Genomic DNA, 25,896 nt, shown 5'->3' with positions numbered 1-25,896 from the left:
CATCAGTTTTATCAAGTAACATTTCCAATTTAGCTTCTATACTTGAAATTTTTTTCTCTATGGTTTCCAATTTTTTCATAACATCTTCAAGAGAGATTTCAATTTTAACTTCATCGACAGGGGGTATTCCAAATAGACTCTCAATAATGCAGCTAGGTTCTAATGCAGGAGTACTTAGGAAGTTACCTTTCGTGAGACTATCAAGAACATACCTATTCCAGCTAGAGATACCAACATAAAAATTCCTGAGTAGGATAGTGGTGGAGTGTTTCTTAATGCACCTGTTATGAGCATCACTAATTCTATACCAAGCATCTCTTAAACATTCTCCCCCTCGTTGCTTAAAAGTACGAACTTCAACTTCAGGATTACTCATTTTAGCAACAGTAAATAAAGCAAACTAGATAAAGTAAATGCAAGTAACTAATTTTTTTGTGTGTTTTTGATATAGCAAACAAGATAGCAAATAAAGTAAAACTAGCGACTAATTTTTTTGTATTTTGATTTAGTGCAGCAAACAAAGTAGTAAATAAAACTAAGCAAGACAAAAACAAAGTAAAAAGATTGCGATGTGGAGACTCCCCTTGCAGCGTGTTTTGATCTCCCCGGCAACGGCGCCACAAATTTGCTTGATGCGTGTAGTTGACACGTCCGTTGGGAACCCCAAGAGGAAGGTGTGATGCGCACAGCGGCAAGTTTCCCTCAGTAAGAAACCAAGGTTTAATCGAACCAGTAGGAGTCAAGAAGCACGTTGAAGGTTGATGGCGGCGGGATGTAGTGCGGCGCAACACCAGAGATTCCGGCGCCAACGTGGAACCTGCACAACACAACCAAAGTACTTTGCCCCAACGAAACAGTGAGGTTGTCAATCTCACCGGCTTGTCAGAACAAAGGATTAACTCGTATTGTGTGGAAGATGATTGTTTGCAGAAAACAGTAGAACAAGATGTTACGTAGATTGTATGCGATGTAAAGAATAGGACCGGGGTCCACAGTTCACTAGAGGTGTCTCTCCCATAAGATAAACAGCATGTTGGGTGAACAAATTACAGTTGGGCAATTGACAAATAAAGAGGGCATGACCATGCACATACATATTATGATGAGTACAGTGAGATTTAATTGGGCATTACGACAAAGTACATAGACCGCTATCCAGCATGCATCTATGCCTAAAAAGTCCACCTTCGAGTTATCATCCGAACCCTCCAAGTATTAAGTTGCTAACAACGAGACAATTGCATTAAGTATTGCACGTAATGTAATCGGTAACTACATCCTCGAACATAGCACCAATGTTTTATCCCTAGTGGCAACAAGACATCCATAATCTTAGAGAATTGCATCACTTCCCAGATTCACGGAGACATGAACCCACTATCGAGCATAAATACTCCCTCTTGGAGTTACAAGCATTTACTTGGCCAGAGCATCTACTAGTAACGGAGAGCATGCAAGATCATAAACAACACATAGATATAAATTGATAATCAACATAACAAGTATTCTCTATTCATCGGATCCCAACAAACGCAACATATAGAATTACAAATAGATGATCTTGATCATGTTCGGCATCTCACAAGACCCGACAATTAAGCACAATGGGGAGAAGACAACCATCTAGCTACTGCTATGGACCCATAGTCCAGGGGTAGACTACTCACTCATCACTCCGGAGGCGACCATGGCGGCGTAGAGTCCTCCGGGAGATGATTCGCCTCTCCGGCAGGGTGCCGGAGGCGATCTCCTGAATCCCCCGAGATGGGATTGGCGGCGGTGGCGTCTCTGGAAGGTTTTCCCTATCATGGCTCTCGGTACTGGGGGTTTCGCGACGGAGGCTTTAAGTAGGCGGAAGGGCAGGTCAGGGGGCCACACGAGGGCCCCACACCACAGGTCGGCGCGGCCAAGGGCCAGGCCGCGCCGCCCTAGGGTTTGGCCGCCTCGTGGCCCCACTTCGTCTCCTCTTCGGTCTTCTGGAAGCTTCGTGGCAAAATAGGACCCTGGGCGTTGATTTTGTCCAATTCCGAGAATATTTCGTTACTAGGATTTCTGAAACCAAAAACAGCAGAAAACAGCAACTGGCACTTCGGCATCTTGTTAATAGGTTAGTTCCAGAAAATGCACGAATATGACATAAAGTATGCATAAAATATGTAGATATCATCAATAATGTGGCATGGAACACAAGAAATTATCGATACATCGGAGACGTATCAGTAGCCCAAAAATAGGGGTAAAAAATAAATCCTACAAAGAAAACATTTATAGTTCATAGAGGCTGACATGTGGGACCGATCTGCCAGCTGCATCCTCATCATTTCGAAGTCTGGCAGGGATCAGAAGAAAAAGGCAAATAGCCAGAAATTAGGGGTCAAAAATAAATCCAAAAAGGAAACTTTTATTCTTCATAGAGGATGACATGTGGGACCGACCTGCCAGCAGCGTCCTCATCGTTTCAAAGGCCGCAGGGGTTCAAAAGAAAAAAAGGCAAATAGCCAGAAATTAGGGGTAAAAAATAAATCCAACAAAGGAAAGGTTTGTTGTTCATAGAGGCTGACATGTGGGACCCATGAGCCAGCAGCGACCTCAATTTCAAAGGCGGCATATGATCGAAAAGAAAAAAGCAAGTTAGCAAAAATCAGGGGGTAAAAAAAATCTAAGAAAAGAAACTTTATTGTACATAGAGGATGACATGCGGGTCCCATGAGCCAGCACCTTACTCAACGTTTCAGAGGCGGCATGAGATCAAAAGAAAAAGGAAACTGACCAAATATCAGGAGCAAAAAATAATCCAAGAAAAGAAACTTTTATTGTACATAGAGGATGACATATGGGTCCCACTTATACAAGCTCTTTCGCTCCAAGATCTTGCAAGTTGATTGTACATAGAGGATGACATGCGGGGCCCTTGTGTCAGCAGCTTAATCAATGTTTCCAAGGCGGCAGGGGATCAAAAGAAAAAGGAAATAGCCAAAAATAAGAGGGTGAAAAAAAATCCAAGAAAAGAAACTTTTATAGTATAGAGGCTGACATGTGGGTCCCATGAGCCAGCAGCTTCCTCAACGTTTCGTAGGCTGCATGAGATCGAAAGAAAAAGGCAAGTGACCAAAAATAAGAGGGTAAAAAAATCCAAGAAAAGAGACTTGATTGTACATAGAGGATGACATGCGGGTCCCATCGATCGACTTACTCAACGTTTCCAAGGCGGCGGGGGATCAAAAGAAAATGGAAATAGCCAAAGATCGAGAGGGTAAAAAAAATCTAAGAAAAGAAACTTTTGTAGTACATAGAGGATGACATGCGGGTCCCATGGGCCAGCAGGTTCCTCAACGTTTTCAAGGGCGGCATGAGATCGAAAGAAAAAGGCAAGTGACCAAAAATCAGAGGGTGAAACATAATCCAAGAAAAGAAACTTTTATTGTACATAGAGGATGACATGCTGTCCCAACGTTTCAAATGCGGCTTGAGATCAAAAGAAAAAGAAAGTAGCCAGAAATTAGGGGGTAAAAAAAACTCCAAGAAAAGAAAATTGATTGTACATAGAGGATGACATGCGGGTCCCACGAGTTAGCAGCTTACTCAACGTTTCCAAGGCGGCAGGGGATCAAAAGAAAAAGGAAATAGCCAAAAATCAGAGGGTGAAAAAAATCCAAGAAAATAAACTTTTGTAGTACATAGAGGATGACATGCGGGTCCCGTGAGCCAGCAGGTTCCTCAACGTTTCAAACGTGGCATGAGATCGAAAGAAAAAGGCAAGTGACCAAATATCAGGAGCCAAAAATAATCCAAGAAAAGAAACTTGATTGTACATAGAGGATTACATGCGGGTCCCATTGTGCGGCAGTGGTCCCAACATTTCAAATGCGGCTTGAGATCAAAAGAAAATGAAAGTAGCAAGAAATTAGGGGGTCAAAAAAAAACTCCAAGAAAGGAAAGCTTTATCGTTCATACAGGCTGACATGTGGGACCTATGAGCCAGCAGCTTACTAAACGTTTCAAAGGCGGCAGGGGATCAAAAGAAAAAGGAAATAGCCAAAAATCAGAGGGTGAAAAAATCCAAGAAATCAAACTTTTATTGTACATAGAGGATGACATGCGGGTCCCATGAGTCGTGATTCCTCAACGTTTCAAACGTGGCATGAGATCGAAAGAAAAAGGCAAGTAACCAAATATCAGGAGCCAAAAATAATCCAAGAAAAGAAACTTTATTGTACATAGAGGATGACATGCGGGTCCCATTTTGCAGCAGCGGTCTCAACGTTTCCAAGGCGGCACAGGACCAAAAGAAAAATGAAGTAGCCAGAAATCAGGGGGTGAAAAAAATCCAAGAAAAGAAAGATTTCAATTAGGCTGCATCTGGACATCTGGGCCTTCGAACTATCCTTCTGGGCCTTTTGACTCGTACAATTTCAGCCCACTCCAGAACATGAAAGTTCGGATATTTCTCAAAAAAAAAAAGGAGATTCAAGATATAAGTTGTAAAAATAAAGATATAATTTATCCGTTTGCAATAGCTCAGAGCGAAATACACTGTTTATTGTCTGCAAAATAATCAAGATATCACATGTTTCTTATACGGGGAGGCTGACATCAGGGACCCATGAGCCAGCAGCGTCGTCAACGTTTCAAAGGCGGCAGGGGATCGAAAATAAAAATAAACCAAATATCAGTTGGTAAAAAAATCCAAGAAAAGAAAACATTTATCGTTCTGAGAGGATGACATGCGGGACCGATGAGGCAGCAGCATCCTCAACGTTTCCAAGGCGGCAGGGGATCAAAGAAAAAAAAAGGAAATAGACAGAAATTAATTAGGGGTTCAAAATAAATCCATCAAAGGAAACTTTTATTGTTCATAGAGGATGACATGTGGGACCGACCTGCCAACAGCGTCCTCATCGTTTCAAAGGGGGCAGGAGATCAAAAGAAAAAGGCAAATAGCCAGAAATTAGGGGTAAAAAATAACTCCAAGAAAGGAAACTTTTATTGTTCGTAGAGGATGACATGCGGGACCCATGAGCCAGCAGCTTACTTAACGTTTCAAAGGCGGCATGAGATCGAAAGAAAAAGGCAAGTGACAAAATATCAGGAGCCCAAGATAATCCAAGAAAAGAAACTTTATTTACATAGAGGATGACATGCGGGTCCCATTTTGCAGCAGCGGTCCCAACGTTTCAAATGCGGCTTGAGATCAAAAGAAAAAGAAAGTAGCCAGAAATTAGGGGGTCAAAAAAAAATCCAAGAAAATAAAGTTGATGGACATAGAGGATGATATGCGGGTCCCATGAGCTAGCAGCTTACTCAACTTTTCCAAGGCGGCAGGGGATCAAAAGAAAAAGGAAATAGCCAAAAATCAGAGGGTGAAAAAAAACAAAGAAAATGAACTTTTATAGTACATAGAGGATGACATGCGGGTCCCATGAGCCAGCAGGTTTCTCAACGTTTCAAACGTGGCATGAGATCGAAAGAAAAAGGCAAGTGACCAAATATCAGGAGCCAAAAATAATTCAAGAAAAGAAACTTGATTGTACATAGAGGATGATATGCGGGTCCCAATTAGCGAATGCGGTATCACCGTTTGAGAGGCTGCACGGGATCGAAAGAAAAAGGCAAGTGACCAAATATCGGGAGCCAAAAATAATCCAAGAAAAGAAATTTTATTGTACGTAGAGGATGACATGCGGGTCCCATTTTGCAAGCGACGGTCTCAACGTTTCCAAGGCGGCACAGAACCAAAAGAAAAATGAAGTAGCCGTAAATCGGGGGTGAAAAAATCCAAGAAGAAAGATTTCAATTGGGCTGCATCTGGACATCTGGGCCTTCGAACTATCCTGCTTGGCCTTTTGACTCGTACAATTTCAGCCCACTCCAAAACAGGAAAGTTCCGAATTTTCTAAAAAAACAGGAAAGTCCTATGCTTCGCAAAGACAAAAAAAACAAGGAGATTCAACATATAAGTTTGTTTATGTAAAAATAAAGATTTAATTATCCGTTTGAAATAGCTCAGAGCGCAATACATTGTTTATTGTCTGCAAAATAATCAAGATATCATATGTTTCTTGTACGGGGAGGCTGACATCGGGGACCCATGAGCCAACAACGTCGTCAACGTTTTAAAGGCGGCAGGGGATGGAAAGAAAAAATAAACCATAAATCTGTTGGTAAAAAATCCAAGAAAAGAAACATTTTCGTTCTGAGAGGATGACATGCGGGACCCATGAGGCAGCAGCATCCTCAGCGTTTATTGTTCATAGAGGTTGATATGTGGGACCCGTGAGCCAGCAGCGTCCTCAACGTTTTAAAGGCTGCACGTGATCGAAAGAAAAAATAAGCCAAAAATTGTTTGGTCAACAAAATCCAAGAAAATAAATATTTACCGTTCTGAGAGGATGACATGCGGGACCCATGAGGCAGCAAAGAGATCCTCAACGATTCCAAGGCGGCAGGGGAAATATCCAGAAATTAATTAGGGGTTCAAAATAAATCCATCAAAGGAAACTTTTATTGTTCATAGAGGATGACATGTGGGACCGACCTGCCAACATCGTCCTCATCGTTTTAGAGGGGGCAGGAGATCAAAAGAAAAAGGCAAATAGCCAGAAATTAGGGGTAAAAAATAACTCCAAGAAAGGAAACTTTTATTGTTCGTAGAGGATGACATGCGGGACCCATGAGCCAGCAGCTTACTCAACGTTTCAAAGGCGGCATGAGATCGAAAGAAAAAGGCAAGTGACAAAATATCAGGAGCCAAAGATAATCCAAGAAAAGAAACTTTATTGTACGTAGAGGATGACATGCGGGTCCCATTTAGCAAAGACGGTCTCAACGTTTCAAATGCGGCTTGAGATCAAAAGAAAAAGAAAGTTGATTGTACAAAGAGGATGACATGCGGGTCCCATGAGTCAGCAGCTTACCCAACGTTTCCAAGGCGGCAGGGGATCAAAAGAAAAAGGAAATAGCCAAAAATCAGAGGGTGAAAAAAAAATAAAGAAAATAAACTTTTATAGCACATAGAGGATTACATGCGGGTCCCATGAGCCAGCAGGTTCCTCAACGTTTCAAACGTGGCATGAGATCGAAAGAAAAAGGCAAGTGACCAAATATGAGGAGCCAAAAATAATTCAAGAAAAGAAAGTTTTATAGTACATAGAGGATGACATGCGGGTCCCATTTAGCAGCAGCGGTATCACCGTTTGAGAGGCGGCAGGGGATCAAAAGAAAAAAGAAATTGCCAAAAATCAGAGGGTTAAAAAAAACCAAGAAAATGAACTTTTATAGTACATAGAGGATGACATGCGGGTCCCATGAGCCTGCAGGTTCCTCAACGTTTCAAACGTGGCATGAGATCGAAAGAAAAAGGCAAGTGAAAAAATATCAGGAGCCAAAAATAATTCAAGAAAAGAAAGTTTTATAGTACATAGAGGATGATATGCGGGTCCCATTTAGCATCAGCTGTATCATCGTTTGAGATGCGACATGGGATGTAAAGAAAAATGCAAGTGAAAAAATATGAGGAGCCAAAAATAATTCAAGAAAAGAAAGTTTTATAGTACATAGAGGATGACATGCGGGTCCCATTTAGCAGCAGCGGTATCACCGTTTGAGAGGCGGCAGGGGATCTAAAGAAAAAGGTAAGTGACCAAATATGAGGTGCCAAAAATAATTCAAGAAAAGAAAGTTTTATAGTACATAGAGGATGACATGCGGGTCCCAGTTAGCAGCAGCGGTATCACCGTTTGAGAGGCGGCAGGGGATCGAAAGAAAAAGGCAAGTGACCAAATTTGAGGTGCCAAAAAAAACTCCAAGAAAAGAAAGTTGATTGCACATAGAGGATGACATGCGGGTCCCATTTAGCAGCAGCGGTCTCAACATTTCCAAGGCGGCAAGGGATCAAAAGAAAAAGGAAGTAGCCAGAAATCAGGGGGTCAAAAAAAATCCAAGAATAGAAAGAATTTTGGTTCATAGAGGATGACATGCGGGACCCATGATCCTGCATCGTAAACGGCTCGATCGGAGAACGTTGAACGAGATGGCGCGATCGAGAAAAAAAACAATGCCAGAGAGGCTGCCATCTGGGCCCTACATCCCTCGGCGGTGCGGATTTGCGTTGACTCGGCCGGCGAACCCGAGATTTCGAGATGCACCACGTCCCGGGCCACCATACGCGACGTTTTGGCCGCTTTCGTCGGGCTAGGTGGCCTCAAAAACGAGAAAAAAAAAGTTTTGACATGCACCACGGAGGGACCAAAAATCGTCGGCCATGGTACACCAGCAACCACGGCGCGACTTCAACTTCGTCGGCCATGGCAACTTTTCTTGTAGTGGTAGCGTAGGTTCACCAATTTATATTTTCTTCTGCCTCCTCTTTTATATATCCATGGTTCCTCACCTGGTTTGCCTGTTTTCTCTTCCCTCCTTGAAATGTTATGCCTGTGATACAGATTGAGTTTAGAATCTGCTGGATGAATAAAAATGGCAAAGGTACAAGAAAAGCACCCGACAGATCCCACAACCTTGAATGGCATAAGCCGAGATCCTAATTTTGACCAGATGGCTTGTAAGTTGAAGATTCAATACTGTTGTAATATCCTGGGACAATAAATAAGGTTCAAATTTCATTTATATGCAAGTCAGATGATATCAAATATAGTCATTTGTTCATTAAAGCGAGAATTTAGTTACACTTGAACTTCAATAAAGCAATGTTAGACTGCCAACTCACCCTCCGTACATAATCTGCCGCAATATGCTTGTGTAATTCACTTAGGGTTGTTTTAGCTTTTTGTCTTGCATCTTCAGCCAGCGAACAAGTATACAAAGACAAAAGTTCAAGTGGAATGTGTTCTTCCTTTTCTGGATGCCGTAAAAGATTGTATTGGAGATAAAAAAAAAGAAATAGAGGTGCCTGATACGTCTCCGACGTATCGATAATTTCTTATGTTCCATGCCACATTATTGATGTTATCTACATGTTTTATGCACACTTTATGTCATATTCGTGCATTTTCTGGAACTAACCTATTAACAAGATGCCGAAGTGCCGATTCTTGTTTCTGCTGTTTTTGGTTTCAGAAATCCTAGTAAGGAAATATTCTCGGAATTGGACGAAATCAAAGCCCAGGGGCCTATTTTTCCACGAAGCTTCCAGAAGTCCGAAGACGAAACGAAGAGGGGCCACGGGGTGGCCAAACCCTAGGGCGGCGCGGCCCCACCCCTGGCCGCGCCGGCCTGTGGTTTGGGCCCCCCGTGCCGCCTCTTGACTTGCCCTTCCGCCTACTTAAAGCCTCCGTGACGAAACCCCCGCATCGAGAGCCACGATACGGAAAACCTTCCAGAGACGCCGCCAACGCCGATCCCATCTCGGGGGATCCAGGAGATCGCCTCCGCACCTCGCCGGAGAGGGGAATCATCTCCCGGAGGACTCTACGCCGCCATGGTCGCCTCCGGTGTGATGAGTGAGTAGTCTACCCCTGGACTATGGGTCCATAGCAGTAGCTAGATGGTTGTCTTCTCCCCATTGTGCTATCATTGTCGGATCTTGTGAGCTGCCTAACATGATCAAGATCATCTATCTGTAATTCTATATGTTGCGTTTGTTGGGATCCGATGAATAGAGAATACTTGTTATGTTGATTATCAAAGTTATATCTACGTGTTGTTTATGATCTTGCATGCTTTCCGTTACTAGTAGATGCTCTGGCCAAGTAGATGCTTGTAACTCCAAGAGGGAGTACTTATGCTCGATAGTGGGTTCATGCCTGCATTGACACCGGGACAAAGGATGTAAAGTTCTAAGGTTGTGTTGTGCTTTTGCCACTATGGATAAAAAATTGATGATATGTCTAAGGAAGTAGTTGTAGATTACATTACGCACCATACTTAATGCAATTGTCTGTTGAATTGAAACTTAATACCGGAGGTTCGGATGATAACCTGAAGGTGGACTTTTTAGGCATAGATGCGCTGGATGGCGGTCTATGTACTTTGTCGTAATGCCCAATTAAATCTCACTATACTCATCATGATATGTATGTGCATGGTCATGCTCTCTTTATTTGTCAATTGCCCAACTGTAATTTGTTCACCCAACATGCTGTTTGTCTTATGGGAGAGACACCTCTAGTGAACTGTGGACCCCGGTCCAATTCTCTTTACTGAAATACAATCTACTGCAATATTTGTTCTACTGTTTTCTGCAAACAATCATCTTCCACACAATACGGTTAATCCTTTGTTACAGCAAGCCGGTGAGATTGACAACCTCACTGTTTCGTTGGGGCAAAGTACTTTGGTTGTGTTGTGCAGGTTCCACGTTGGCGCCGGAATCCCCGGTGTTGCGCCGCACTACATCCCGCCGCCATCATCCTTCAACGTGCTTCTTGACTCATTCTGGTTCGATAAACCTTGGTTTCTTTCTGAGGGAAACTTGCTGCTGTACGCATCACACCTTCCACTTGGGGTTCCCAACGAGCGTGTGCTTTACGCGTCATCAAGCTAAATTTCTGGCGCCGTTGCCGGGGAGATCAAGACACGCTGCAAGGGGAGTCTCCACTTCTCAATCTCTTTACTTTGTTTTTGTCTTGCTTAGTTTTATTTACTACTTTGTTTGCTGCACTAAATCAAAATACAAAAAATTAGTTGCTAGTTTTACTTTATTTGCTATCTTGTTTGCTATATCAAAAACACAAAAAAATTAGTTTACTTGCATTTACTTTATCTAGTTTGCTTTATTTACTGTTGCTAAAATGGCCAACGCTGAAAATACTAAGTTGTGTGATTTCACAACCACAAATAATAATGATTTCTTATGCACACCTATTGCTCCACCTGCTACTACAGCAGAATTCTTTGAAATTAAACCTGCTTTCTTGAATCTTGTTATGCGAGAGCAATTTTCTGTGTTAGTTCTGATGATCTTTGCTGCCCATCTTAATAATTTTGTTGAACTATGTGAAATGCAAAAATATAAAGATGTAGATGGTGATATTATTAAACTAAAATTGTTCCCTTTCTCATTAAGAGGAAGAGCTAAAGATTGGTTGCTATCTCTGCCTAAGAATAGTATTGATTCATGGACTAAATGCAAGGATGCTTTTATTGGTAGATATTATCCCCCTGCTAAAATTATATCTTTGAGGAGTAGCATAATGAATTTTAAACAATTAGATGCTGAACATGTTGCTCAAGCTTGGGAAAGAATGAAATCTCTGGTTAAAAATTGCCCAACCCATGGACTGACTACTTGGATGATCATCCAAACCTTCTATGCAGGACTAAATTTTTCTTCGCGGAATTTATTCGATTCAGCTGCTGGAGGTACCTTTATGTCCATCACTCTTGGTGAAGCAACAAAGCTTCTTGATAATATGATGATCAACTACTCTGAATGGCACACGGAAAGAGCTCCACAAGGTAAGAAGGTAAATTCTGTCGAAGAAACCTCTTCCTTGAGTGATAAGATTGATGCTATTATGTCTATGCTTGTGAATGGTAGGCCTAATGTTAATTCTAATAATGTTCCGTTAGCATCATTAGTTGCTCAAAAAGAATATGTTGATGTGAATTTCATTAAAAATAACAATCACAATGATTCTAGGCCATACCCTGCTAATGGTAATTCTTATGGTAGATATGCTTCACCTAATGAAGAAAAGATGCTAGAAATTGAAAGATCCACCAAGAGCTTTATGCAATCACAATATGAGCAAAATAAATTGTTTACTAAAACTATGAATGAGCAATCTACCTTGTTGAAGAATATAGGGAATCAACTTGAAAATCTGAATAGGGAGATCTCGGGGTTGCAAACTAAACTTGCTAATGCTGAAACCCGAATCTCATACATGTCTGCATCACAATCTTCTTTAATTAATAAAATGGCTGCTAAACTTGAGGATTTAGATGATAAAATTACTACTACAGCAAATGCCATTCAAGTTAGAATTAATGAGAATATAAGATTAATGCCTGAACTGCGTGCTAGGTGGGATAGAGAAGAAAATGAAAAACTAGCTAAAGAGAAGAATGTAGCTAAAGTTTGGACTATTACCACCACTAGTAATGTTAATGCTACACATGTTGCTGCACCTCCTACTAATACTAATAAAAGAATTGGTGTTAGCAATGTTTCCACTTCTAATGCAAAGCGCGAGAAACTGCCTGAAACTGCTAAAACTGCTAAAACTGCCTGTGATAAAGCTGCTGAAATTTTTTCCAACATTGGGGATGATGATCCCATTGCTTTAGATTATAATGGTTTGAATTTTGATGATTGCCACATCTCTGAAGTTATAAAGTTCTTGCAAAAACTTGCTAAAAGTCCTAATGCTAGTGCTATAAATTTGGCTTTCACGCATCATATTACAAATGCTCTCATAAAAGCTAGAGAAGAGAAACTAGAGCGCGAAGCCTCTATTCCTAAAAAGCTAGAGGATGGTTGGGAGCCCATCATTAAGATGAAGGTTAAAGATTTTGATTGTAATGCTTTATGTGATCTTGGTGCAAGTATTTCTGTTATGCCTAAGAAAATTTATAATATGCTTGACTTGCCACCGCTGAAAAATTGTTATTTGGATGTTAATCTTGCTGATCATTCTACAAAGAAACCTTTGGGTAAAGTTGATAATGTTCGCATTACCGTTAACAATAACCTTGTTCCCGTTGATTTTGTTGTCTTGGATATTGAATGCAATGCATCTTGTCCCATTATATTGGGAAGACCTTTTCTTCGAACTGTTGGTGCTATCATTGATATGAAGGAAGGTAATATAAAATATCAATTTCCTCTTAAGAAAGGTATGGAACACTTCCCTAGAAAGAGAATGAAGGTACCTTTTGATTCTATTATGAGAACAAATTATGATGTTGACACTTCGTCTCTTGATAATACTTGATGCACACTTTCTGCGCCTAGCTGAAAGGCGTTAAAGAAAAGCACTTATGGGAGACAACCCATGTTTTTACCTACAGTACTTTGTTTTTATTTTGTGTCTTGGAAGTTGTTTACTACTGTAGCAACCTCTCCTTATCTTAGTTTTGTGTTTTGTTGTGCCAAGTAAAGCCGTTGATAGAAAAGAAAGTACTAGATTTGGATTACTGCGCAGTTCCAGATTTCTTTGCTGTCACGAATCTGGGTCCACCTCCCTGTAGGTAGCTCAGAAAATTAAGCCAATTTACGTGAATGATCCTCAGATATGTACGCAACTTTCATTCAATTTGAGCATTTTCATTTGAGCAAGTCTGGTGCCATTTTAAAATTCGTCAATACGAACTGTTCTGTTTTGACAGATTCTGCCTTTTATTTCGCATTGCCTCTTTTGCTATGTTGGATGAATTTATTTGATCCACTAATGTCCAGTAGCATTATGCAATGTCCAGAAGTGTTAAGAATGATTGTGTCACCTCTGAATATGTTAATTTTTATTGTGCACTAACCCTCTAATGAGTTGTTTCGAGTTTGGTGTGGAGGAAGTTTTCAAGGATCAAGAGAGGAGTATGATGCAACATGATCAAGGAGAGTGAAAGCTCTAAGCTTGGGGATGCCCCGGTGGTTCACCCCTGCATATATTAAGAAGACTCAAGCGTCTAAGCTTGGGGATTCCCAAGGCATCCCCTTCTTCATCGACAACATTATCAGGTTCCTCCCCTGAAACTATATTTTTATTCCATCACATCTTATGTGCTTTTTCTTGGAGCGTTGGTTTGTTTTTGTTTTTTGTTTTTGTTTGAATAAAATGGATCCTAGCATTCACTTTATGGGAGAGAGACACGCTCCGCTGTAGCATATGGACAAGTATGTCCTTGGTTTCTACTCATAGTATTCATGGCGCAGTTTCTCCTTTGTTAAATTGTTATATGGTTGGAATTGGAAAATGATACATGTAGTAATTGCTATAAATGTCTTGGGTAATGTGATACTTGGCAATTGTTGTGCTCATGATTAAGCTCTTGCATCATATGCTTTGCACCCATTAATGAAGAAATACATAGAGCATGCTAAAATTTGGTTTGCATATTTGGTTTCTCTAAGGTCTAGATAATTTCTAGTATTGAGTTTGAACAACAAGGAAGACGGTGTAGAGTCTTATAATGTTTTCAATATGTCTTTTATGTGAGTTTTGCTGCACCGGTTCATCCTTGTGTTTGTTTCAAATAAGCCTTGCTAGCCTAAACCTTGTATCGAGAGGGAATACTTCTCATGCATCCAAATACTTGAGCCAACCACTATGCCATTTGTGTCCACCATACCTACCTACTACATGGTATTTTCCGCCATTCCAAAGTAAATTGCTTGAGTGCTACCTTTAAAATTCCATCATTCACCTTTGCAATATATAGCTCATGGGACAAATAGCTTAAAAACTATTGTGGTATTGAATATGTAATTATGCACTTTATCTCTTATTAAGTTGCTTGTTGTGCGATAACCATGTTCACTGGGGACGCCATCAACTATTCATTGTTGAATTTCATGTGAGTTGCTATGCATGTCCGTCTTGTCTGAAGTAAGAGAGATCTACCACCTTATGGTTAAGCATGCATAATGTTAGAGAAGAACATTGGGCCGCTAACTAAAGCCATGATCCATGGTGGAAGTTTCAGTTTTGGACATATATCCTCAATCTCAAATGAGAAAATTATTAATTGTTGTTACATGCTTATGCATAAAAGAGGAGTCCATTATCTGTTGTCTATGTTGTCCCGGTATGGATGTCTAAGTTGAAGAATAATCAATAGCGAGAAATCCAATGCGAGCTTTCTCCTTAGACCTTTGTACAGGCGGCATAGAGGTACCCCTTTGTGACACTTGGTAAAAACATGTGCATAGTGATGATCCGGTAGTCCAAGCTAATTAGGACAAGGTGCGGGCACTATTAGTACACTATGCATGAGGCTTGCAACTTATAAGATATAATTTACATGATGCATATGCTTTATTACTACCGTTGACAAAATTGTTTCATGTTTTCAAAATCAAAGCTCTAGCACAAATATAGCAATCGATGCTTTTCCTCTATGGAGGACCATTCTTTTACTTTCAATGTTGAGTCAGTTCACCTATTTCTCTCCACCTCAAGAAGCAAACACTTGTGTGAACTGTGCATTGATTCCTACATACTTGCTTATTGCACTTATTATATTACTCTATGTTGACAATATCCATGAGATATACATGTTACAAGTTGAAAGCAACCGCTGAAACTTAATCTTCTTTTGTGTTGCTTCAATGCCTTTACTTTGAATTATTGCTTTATGAGTTAACTCTTATGCAAGACTTATTGATGCTTGTCTTGAAGTGCTATTCATGAAAAGTCTTTGCTTTATGATTCACTTGTTTACTCATGTCATATACATTGTTTTGATCACTGCATTCACTACATATGCTTTACAAATAGTATGATCAAGATTATGATGGCATGTCACTCCAGAAATTATCTGTGTTATCGTTTTACCGCTCGGGACGAGCAGAACTAAGCTTGGGGATGCTGATACGTCTCCGACGTATCGATAATTTCTTATGTTCCATGCCACATTATTGATGTTATCTACATGTTTTATGCACACTTTATGTCATATTCGTGCATTTTCCGGAACTAACCTATTAACAAGATGCCGAAGTGCCGATTGTCATTTCTGCTGTTTTTGGTTTCGAAATCCTAGTAAGGAAATATTCTCGGAATTGGACGAAATCAAAGCCCAGGGGCCTATTTTTCCACGAAGCTTCCGTAAGTCCGAAGACGAAACGAAGAGGGGCCACGGGGTGGCCAAACCCTAGGGCGGCGCGCCCACCCCCGGCCGTGCCGGCACGTGGTTTGGGCCCCCGTGCCGCCTCTTGACTTGCCCTTCCGCCTACTTAAAGCCTCCGTGACGAAACCCCCGCACGAGAGCCACGATACGGAAAACCTTCCGGAGACGCCGCCAACGCCGATCCCATCTCGGGGATCCAGAGATCGCCTCCGGCACCCTGCCGGAGAGGGGAATCATCTCCGGAGGACTCTACGCCGCCATGGTCGCCTCCGGTGTGATGAGTGAGTAGTCTACCCCTGGACTATGGGTCCATAGCAGTAGCTAGATGGTTGTCTTCTCCCCATTGTGCTATCATTGTCGGATCTTGTGAGCTGCCTAACATGATCAAGATCATCTATCCGTAATTCTATATGTTGCGTTTGTTGGGATCCGATGAATAGAGAATACTTGTTATGTTGATTATCAAAGTTATATCTACGTGTTGTTTATGATCTTGCATGCTTTCCGTTACTAGTAGATGCTCTGGCCAAGTAGATGCTTGTAACTCCAAGAGGGAGTACTTATGCTCGATAGTGGGTTCATGCCTGCATTGACACAGGACGATGTGAGAAAGTTCTAAGGTTGTGTTGTGTTGTTGCCACTAGGGATAAAACATTGATGCTATGTCTAAGGATGTAGTTGTTGATTACATTACGCACCATACTTAATGCAATTGTCTGTTGCTTTGCAACTTAATACTGGAGGGGGTTCGGATGATAACCTGAAGGTGGACTTTTTAGGCATAGATGCAGTTGGATGGCGGTCTATGTACTTTGTCGTAATGCCCAATTAAATCTCACTATACTCATCATGATATGTATGTGCATGGTCATGCTCTCTTTATTTGTCAATTGCCCAACTGTAATTTGTTCACCCAACATGCTGTTTGTCTTATGGGAGAGACACCTCTAGTGAACTGTGGACCCCGGTCCAATTCTCTTTACTGAAATACAATCTACTACAATACTTGTTCTACTGTTTTCTGCAAACAATCATCTTCCACACAATACGGTTAATCCTTTGTTACAGCAAGCCGGTGAGATTGACAACCTCACTGTTTCGTTGGGGCAAAGTACTTTGGTTGTGTTGTGCAGGTTTCACGTTGGCGCCGGAATCCCTGGTGTTGCGCCGCACTACATCCCGCCGCCATCAACCTTCAACGTGCTTCTTGACTCCTACTGGTTCGATAAACCTTGGTTTCTTACTGAGGGAAACTTGCTGCTGTACGCATCACACCTTCCACTTGGGGTTCCCAACGAGCGTGTGCTTTACGCGTCATCAGTGCCACTAAAACCTTGTAATTAACCCTTGCACTGTTAACTATTAATGTTTTTCTTCACGCAAAAATACTACGTGCCAGATTTCAGTAAAAATTTTTTTTGTATACAATGTTGTATATCTCAGTGATTTCGAAGGTTATTAGTTATCTCAATAGAAAGCTAAGCAGGTGTAGACAGGTACACTCCTTATAAACTGCACAGCTTTACTTCATCTCTCTTGAGGTACCAGTAGACACATTGTACACAATCAGAGCTCAGATTGGATCATTTTGATGTACCACTGAAACGTATTTGTATGTTTATGCTACACCATTTAGGGATTTGGTGATGATAGTTTTATATAGTTCAGATTTATGCTTCTCTTTTACCTATTTCATAAGAGGTATTCGTCAAACCACTGATCAGTCATGTTTTCTACCAATCCTCTGATTCTTGAAGACCACTGATCCATCATGTTTTCCACCAATCTTATGATTCTCGAGGACACTCGCCCTACTTCAAACAGAAAGTTATCAACATACAGAAAGATTAAACAACATGTCACTATGTTTCAGAGCTCTGTATATGGGTATGCAAGATCACAGCCACAGCCTACAAGTCAAATTCAGGGTTGACCAAATTCTGTTATATTTTGGAACACACATAAAACAAATAATCGGAGATAGACCTTGTATTTCATTGTGCTGCTACTGGTTTTCCTAAAAGACCAAGTAAAGTTAGCAGATATTTTCAAATGTCACACCATTCATGATTAGTTGATTACCCTTTAGAATGATGCCTGATGCTATGTTGGGAGGATCATACAAGTTTGTGCAACTAAAGAAGAAGACATACTAAAGTACGAACTTAATAATTCTAAATTAAAACAGTTGGTGAACACAAGCAGCTGATGTTGCATTGCACAATACCGGAGAAGAGGAAGATCCCGAGATGGATGTGGTGGGATGCAGACTCGAACGCGAATGGCGGCCCGGCTGGTGCCCCCTCCTGCTGCGCGAAGTCATGTACGACGTTAGCTCCAGCAGCGCCTTGCCTCCTGCGGATCCCGCCTCCTACGCTCCCATCGTCGCCGCCGTGCGCTAGGTTGCCCACGAGCATGCCGAGCTCGAGCGCCTCCTTGGGCACTTCGGCAGCCGGATTCAACGAGAAAGGGCGGAGAAGAGAAGGGGCATGCGATTCCTCTCGCCGACAGTGGAGACGAAGGGGGAGGGGAGGCCTGACGAGAGAGGGAGCTGGAGAGGGGTTGCCGGACCTTGGGGTGGTGGGGAGGTAGTTGAGTGGGCAGCTTGAGGAAGCAGAAAGAAGAGTGGTACAGAGTCTGGGCTTGTCGATTCTCTTTTTCTTTTGTGAGGTGGGGTATATTCAGTTTGGGTGTGCACTCCTTGGATAGTAAGAGCTCTAACGGAGCCCGTAAATCCCGTCGGAACCAAACTTTTCCCGCTGATTTACGGGTTCGGGCTGAAATGCGCGCAGATCAGAGTCCGTAAACATGGTCCGGCCTGAATCGAAAGTTCGGGGGCTCGAAAAATCCCCCGCACGGCCCCTATTAAAAGGGATCGCGGGGGAGAGTTCGGATCGCAAACCCTACTCCCCTCCGCCGTCTCCTCTCCCCCCGCCGCCGCCAGTCGCCTGCTCCGACGAGCAATCCACCCGCACCTAGCCACCTATTCGACCGCCGCCGCTGCGCGATGGCCTCCCGTGGAGGTGCAGGCAGCCGAGCCGCCGGATTGGGCGGCGGCGATTCGCCGCCGCATCCGCCAGTCTTCCGCAGCGAGGCGGAGCGGCGGAAGTGGAACCGCAGCGAGGGAGCGCGCAAGCGGAGCGCTCGCCGGTGGACCAACTGGGGGCTCACCCCCCCCCCCCCCCCCAGGGAAGCTCGCCCGCTACGGCAACCAGGCCGAGAACTCCTCCTCCGGGCAGTCGAGCCGCGCACCGCGGCTGCCCATGGCGGCGAGCTTCGAGGAGGACGAGCTCGTCCCCGCGCGCTCTCCAACCTTCTCCGCCGGGGACTACGTCCACGGCAGCGACGAGGAGGAGGCGGTGATGGCGCAGAAGTTCGCCATTAGCGAGGCGGAGGTAAGGGCCCGCTTCCACCGGGAAGAAGCCGACGCCGTCCGCCAGGTGTGGGAGTACGAGGCGGCCCGCCGGGAGGCCCACGTCCGCAAGGTCAAGCTCGAAATAGTAGAGCTTGACAAGGACGACGTGTGAAGGCCGACGCTGTCCGACGATCTTCGCCAGCACCGGCACCGCCGCGTGCGCCATAGCTAAGCCGCATTTTGCTAATTTACCTAGGTTATTAGGTTGCCGGTGACAAACAATGATCATCGCTAGTAGTAATTTGAATTCCCCGCACTATGTACTATCAATTTCATCTATGAACTATGATCATCGCGAAATTTTACCCGCGCCAATTCAAATTCCAGTTTTCAGTTTCACTTTTACGGGTTCTAATCTGCGCCGGAGCAAATTTCGTCAGATCTTGCGTTTTCGGTGAACTAAACTCGCGCTTTTCGATTTGCATTTTTACGGTCTCTGTTAGAGATGCTCTAACGAGATAATGATGTAGCCCACACTCAAACTGCGATTTAGTCAGCGCTGCCTTGTAATTCAATAAACGTGTTACTTTCAAATAAAATCTACTTGCATATGAATTGTAGTTGCTTTCATCGAATATATAAATCAAATTTTGTATCATCGAAAACTTGTAATCATCCAGGTCATGTTTTTGATTTGTGAATGTTAATTTTTTTTGTCATATTGATATAGGGATGTTAAATTTGATGGAGTGTTTCAGGGGAGATATTTTATCCGTCACTCATATTTCGCCATGTATCAAGATACATAGATGGACCTTCAAGAAGAAACATAATACATATTGTTGCTTATTTTATCTTAAGTATTTTTACAACTAATTATAAATACATATATGTGATTGTAAATTTTATGTAAGTGTGGAGTACGTGTGTGTTTTAGGTGCGCTCACACCTTTTAGGCATAAATGGCTCGGTAAAATACATGATAAAAGATCATAATATATGTTTTTATGACATAGGATAATATACATATATCTGAAAAGTACAGGACACGCTAAATACCTTGACTAACCAACCTGTTTAACTCTTGAGCAACTGAATGTCCGGTGGCATAATCAGCCTGTAGGTCGGGCGGACGCGGCAGCGCTCCGCAGCTCCAGCAGTAAATTTTGAACAACATGGAGTCATGTCAACACCCTTGGATTTCAGAAAAAAAACACCCTTGGATTTCAGTGCTACTAGATTTCATGAATTCAGCAATTAATACATACACCTATTTTAAACTGTTAGGTTATTATTCCCAAAAGCCTGAGTAGACTCTATGGCTTCCAACCACCATGAAATCAGCTTCTCATCGAGGTCACTTGGCCAGTTAGGATGCATGTTATCATTGAAAAGTTCACCAACTCCTTAGCTAGCCATAGTGCTACTATCATAAGGAGTATCATGCATGTCACCTTGGCAAAAATCTGATGTGGCGCTATAATTAATGAGGAGAGATATGCTATTGGTATCATAATATGATAATGTATCATAGCACGTGAAATTAGAAAATTTAATGTTAAATACATCATATACACACAATTGCATTGAGATTCTACAAATAATTAAATATCATGAGATTATGATACTAGTAGATGATACTAACCACTATAGAGGTAGTATCATAGACTTGTATCATATGGATGATACCACTATATGATACTTTGCACTATGGCCAGCCTCATAGTGGGAGTAACATAGCTAGTAACATCACATATCTCAAGGCATTTTGGTGACATGGCATGCGAATAAATGAAGAAAGAGAGTGAGGTGGTAACTAGCTATGTTACTATAACATCACACACCCCAAGGTAAAATGAGTCTACAACATAATAAATGACACAATGCATGACACAACATATAAGTTACTACCCACTAGTAACATGACATATGTTACTAGTCTAAGTTACTCCCCACTATGAGCAGCCTCAGTAGCACCTTTAGGGAGTTCTCCACAATCAAAAATCACGGCATCAGCTAGGACCATTTATTTACTGTGTAGGAAACAACCTATTTACAATTTGAAAAAGGGATATAAATTGCATAGATACAACACGTGCAAATCGAATAATTGTTATTTCGCGAATGCGGAGATTAGAGGAAACTAACCTTGTGGAGATGCGGTGAGCGTTGGAGAGGCACGTAAAAAGTAGGACGCACGCACGTCATCCTCAGCGCCGTCCCTCTGCACTTGCTGCGATTCACCGACGCTTGTCCCGCGAGAGGAGAAGGCCGGCCCCGTGGAGCCCTCCAAGGCGTGCGCGTTGGCCCCTGCCGCAAATTCGATGGAGAACTCTGTCGATTTATAGCTCGGGGTCTCGCATGCCGACCTTGTCTGCTCTCCGCAGGATCTCCAATGCATCCTCGGGCTTAGACTCTATGCGGCGCGAGGAAAGGGAGGCAGTGGCGGGGGGAGGCAGGCCAGGGGCTAGTCGTGAGCGGTGGGGGGGGGGGGGGGGAGGCAGTGGGAGGTCCTCGCCGGCGGCGGGGATGATGAGACAAGAGCTTGAGAGTTGAGAGAGAGTGAGATGGTGAGACACACGAGCGATTTGTCTGATTTGGGCATTTTTGTTTCTTTTCACAAGAATAAGAGACTGGCCGACTGAGCGATGTGTCTTCATGTGAACATGTGTCTCACTCTCTATCATGGAATTTATTCTATGTTACATTATTATTTAAAAAACAACTTTTTCTTTACGGATAGAACCATCGAATTAAAAGAAATATTCGTACGAAGCATCCAACAAAAAAGAAAATTACAATAAAAATTCTTGAGATGGACTTTGTCTTCACCCTCCAAGCCATGTCAACGGCGAGCCGCCACTGCCGCTCCTCCCTGAGCCGTCCTACCGTTGTTGGTTACGGGCAGAAAGCCGCCGAACAGGTCAAGAAGATAACATCTGTATCGGAGACAAAGACGAAGGAATAAGCATCGATGAAGCTCCATGGAGATCTGAAGATCCCCCAGCCAGAAGAAGCCCCCGAGAACCACATCACTCCCACAACCTTTTTAATGTCGCCGTTGAGATGGGGGTGAAGCCGGGGAGGCTTTATTGGAAAAGACGCCGCCGCCACCACCTGAGTGTCACCTCGGCGATAGGGACCGAGATCCACCCAGCATCAATGGCTTGAAGGCCACAGAATTTTGGCAGGTCGGCGGCACGAACGGGAGGCGACCGGAAACCCTAATCGTCTCCTTGATCGCCTCATCTCCAGTTAGCGTACGTGTTCTATTCCTTGCAACACACCGCCAAAAAAGCCTTTCATAGTTTAGAGCAAAAGTTATTATTTTAGTGGACTCGAAAACGAATGATGATAAGTCGGAACTTCAAAAATGGCGAAAGCAAAATCTATCCCTTAGATTTTAACATATGACACATACAGCGCTAGGACCTATCTACTGCCTCATCGAATAAAGAGTAGGTAAAAACATTTCATTAAAATATAAATAGTATAATAAAATAAATATTTTCATTTTAAAGACGTGCATTGCACGTGCACGCTTACTAGTAATAGAAGTACATTAAATAAAGCATGCATTGCACATACGCAACTACAGTTACAATATCTCTATTGTCCGATAAACATGACTGAGATGGGGCTCCTCACAGTGTGCTTGTGTGACACCCATCGAAGCGCGCCCTGCACCACCATGGAAGCACTGCCCTTCGTCGGCCATATGGTCACCGTGTAAGTGTTCACCTGGTTCGCCTTGGTGAAATGTAATGATGCAGGCACGACGCTGATGTTGATATCATGTTCTTGCAGGTCAAACCGAGCGTAGTATACCGCTGGCACCTCTCCAACGTTCTTCACCGTGCGTTCCACCAAAATCGGAGTTGTTGATTTCCACGATGGCGGGAATATGACGGAGATGGATGGGTAGTTCAACATGCGTTCCGGGATCACCTTGATGTCCGAACAGTCCACCACTCTACGCGCGATCACCGAGACATTCTTGTTGTTCCTGTACAAGCCACAGAGGAAGCCAATGTAGTCGGCAGGTGTAATGTCGTATACTAGACCGGGGTCCATGGCCTTCTCTGGGTTGACATGGCCGGCACCAATGGTGAATAAGTCGGCAGCCATATTTTGCTCGTTGAGTATTGGCATGCCGGAGCGGTCGGTGTTGTCAGCGCTTGTCATGATGGCCGACTTGATCTCTGCCGGCGACCACTCCGGGTGCTTGCTCTTGATCAACGCGGCGATACCGCTGAGGTGTGGTGTAGACATTGACGTTCCGGACTGAAAGCTGAATGTCGGCCCGGTTTGCTCTCCCAGCGACGGTGGGACTTCCTGGAATGGCCAGGCCGCGAGTACGTTCACGCCAGGGCCCGTGATGTCCGGCTTGAGAATTCCGGGGTTCAGCGTGCTGGGCCCGCGAGAGGAGAAGGAAGTGATTACCGGGGCAGGGGACGCCGACGCGCCGAGGACCGTGCCTCCGAAGGTGATTTGCGCCACCGGGCTCGCCGTCGACTTGATGTAGCTCAGGATTGCCGCACCGGCGGCGTGGCTGACGTGCGACGCCGGGAGGACGTGCAGGTCGGCTTGGGTGCTGAAGCCATCAATGAACTGGTTGGTCAGAATCATGCCAACGCCTCCGGCTCTCAGCACCTCGGCACCTTTCGCAAGCCTCGGCACGTCGTTGCCACGCTCACAGAGCACTATCTTGCCCTTGAAGTTGAAGCCGTCCAGGGAGCCGTTGCCGCAAAATTTGGCGTCAGGTGTCGAGCTCGAGCCCGCGAAGACCAGCGGGTACAAGACGGTCGCCGAGAAATCTGGCTGGTACACTGACTCGCCATCGAAGGTGAGTCCGTTCCCAAGGCGCACGGTGCTGCGGATTAAACGGTCCACGGTGCTCGCGGCGACGGTGAGCATCCAGGGCGCCTCGTTCTCCATCGTGGTGTAGTTCGGTCCGGAGTTGCCAGCCGACATGCTGACGAACAGTCCCTTCTCTGCGGCGGCGAACGTGCCGACGGCCAGGCTGTCCTCGTGGAACGGCACCGAAGTAGCTCCAAGGGATATGGAGAGTATGTCGCAGCCGTCAGACACGGCGGCGTCGATGCCAGCGAGCATATCGGCACTGTTGCAGTTCTCCAGGCCGCACACCTTGTACATTGAGACGTGCGCACGGGGTGCTATCCCGGATGCAGTGCCCCTGCCCTGTCCAAGCACCTGAGCGCCTGGTACGACTGCTCCCGCCGCCGTGCTTGCCGTGTGCGTACCGTGTCCGACCTCGTCAATCGGTGACGGCGGCGTGCCGCTAGAGGAGGTGCCGTTTCCAGCACCGACGGCAGTGTGGAAAACGCGAGCACCGATGAGCTTATTGTTGCACACAGAGCGACCGTTGAAATCGCACCTCCCCTTCCACTTGGCCGGCGGCGGCGGCATACCAACGCCGCTGAAGGAAGGGTGGTCGGGAGTGACGCCGCTGTCGAGCACCCCGATGATGACGCCGTCGCCAGATCCCAAGGAATTGTTCCTCGTGCCCTGCTGGGAATTCAGCCCGAGGAACTGTGGCGTGTGCGTCGTGTGCAGCTTGTATACCCGGTTCGGCACCGCGGCGACGAACCCGGGCAGGGCAGACATCGCCTCGACCTCCCGCTGCGTCAGCCGGGCCGCGAAGCCGCTGGCAACGTGGTGGTACGCGTGGAGGAGACGGCCATGGTCGGGGAGGAACGACTGGTACAACGCCTTCCGGTCGTCCGCCGTCTCCAGCATGTGGTTGGCCTGCGGTTGCACGTGGACGATGAACGTGTTGTACTCGTCGCTGGCGCCCTCTACGGAGACGGAGGTAAGGGCGAGGAGGAGGAACTGAAGGAGGCAGAGGAAGGAGACCCTGAAGCTTGCCATGGTTAGCTTGCTCTGTCGATCTGATGTGCTGTGTGCGTGCTCCTGCATTGGCATTTATACATGCTGGTTCCGGACAGATAATTCTAGATCACCATTGCTGCAGCTGGCAATGGCCGGGTGTATGATTTCCGGTGGCGATTGGAGCTTTGGAAGGTGGGTGCGCGCGCGCGTGGAAGACTATACCGGGTCAGGAACATGCATGGATTTGGTCGCTTGCTAATATCCGTGTTTGGCCGTGTCGAAATTACAAAACAAGCACACAGTTGATTTGTTTAGTATTTTCCATCCGCCAACTAGTGCTGGCTTATCTTGCTAGGGTGGAGAAGCACAACTTTTTTTTCTTTGCGGAAAAAATTCCACCCACTGACCTATCGATAGTCATATAATACTCAGCTGGAGTACCCTTGCACGGGACAAAATTATTTCACCAGCTGCCGCATCTCTTGCAGATTTTTGTTGGGGGGGCACCGGAGCAGCCCTCTTTTGACAGATTCTCATTAGCACCAGGCAATAACCACGTGAGGCTTTGCATTGGACCAATGCCATCGGTGGAGCTGCAAATCGTCGTTAGCGATTGGTGTACGTATCTAGCTATGTGATCACTCGCCTCGGCGCCACCGGAAGTTGACATTGTCCATCACTACGTCGCCGGCGCCGGCCGATGGTATCACGTGCATCTTAGAGCAGGTACAATAAGGTACAGTTAGCTGGTTATAACAGATAAAATATTATACCTTTACTTAGTTGGAGGAGTGAGAATAGGAGAGAGAAGGTAAGTGGACTCTTATGCAAGAGTCAGCTCTGGCACGCGCTCCTAGGCACTTTGTGAGAGTGAAAAGTGAGTCATATTTTAATAAAGTAGTACATTGTTAGAGTCTACTATTATATATGATGGCTACAAG

At 44.3% G+C, this 25,896-nt stretch overlaps 1 protein-coding gene and 1 long non-coding RNA gene across 2 annotated transcripts; both read right to left on the bottom strand.

Moving 5' to 3' along the window:
- Nucleotides 1-8,332: 8,332 nt before the first annotated feature.
- LOC127301050 (uncharacterized) lies at nucleotides 8,333-17,558 on the bottom strand. The gene is made up of 3 exons (XR_007851838.2): nucleotides 17,435-17,558; nucleotides 8,514-8,589; nucleotides 8,333-8,430 (listed from the first exon to the last, which is right to left on the bottom strand). It is a non-coding gene; the product is annotated as an uncharacterized lncRNA (long non-coding RNA).
- Nucleotides 17,559-22,567: 5,009 nt separating this feature from the next.
- Nucleotides 22,568-25,071, bottom strand: LOC127309309 (subtilisin-like protease). Its single transcript, XM_051340210.2, has one exon. It carries the CDS (start codon nucleotides 25,046-25,048, stop codon nucleotides 22,712-22,714), a length of 2,337 nt encoding a protein of 778 aa, XP_051196170.2. The 5' UTR covers nucleotides 25,049-25,071; the 3' UTR covers nucleotides 22,568-22,711.
- Between the last annotated feature and the right edge of the window lie 825 nt (nucleotides 25,072-25,896).

The sequence above is a fragment of the Lolium perenne genome, chromosome 1 (assembly GCF_019359855.2).
Source record: "Lolium perenne isolate Kyuss_39 chromosome 1, Kyuss_2.0, whole genome shotgun sequence".
Taxonomy (NCBI): Eukaryota; Viridiplantae; Streptophyta; class Magnoliopsida; order Poales; family Poaceae; genus Lolium; species Lolium perenne.
This window is presented reverse-complemented; position numbering and strand designations above follow the sequence as displayed.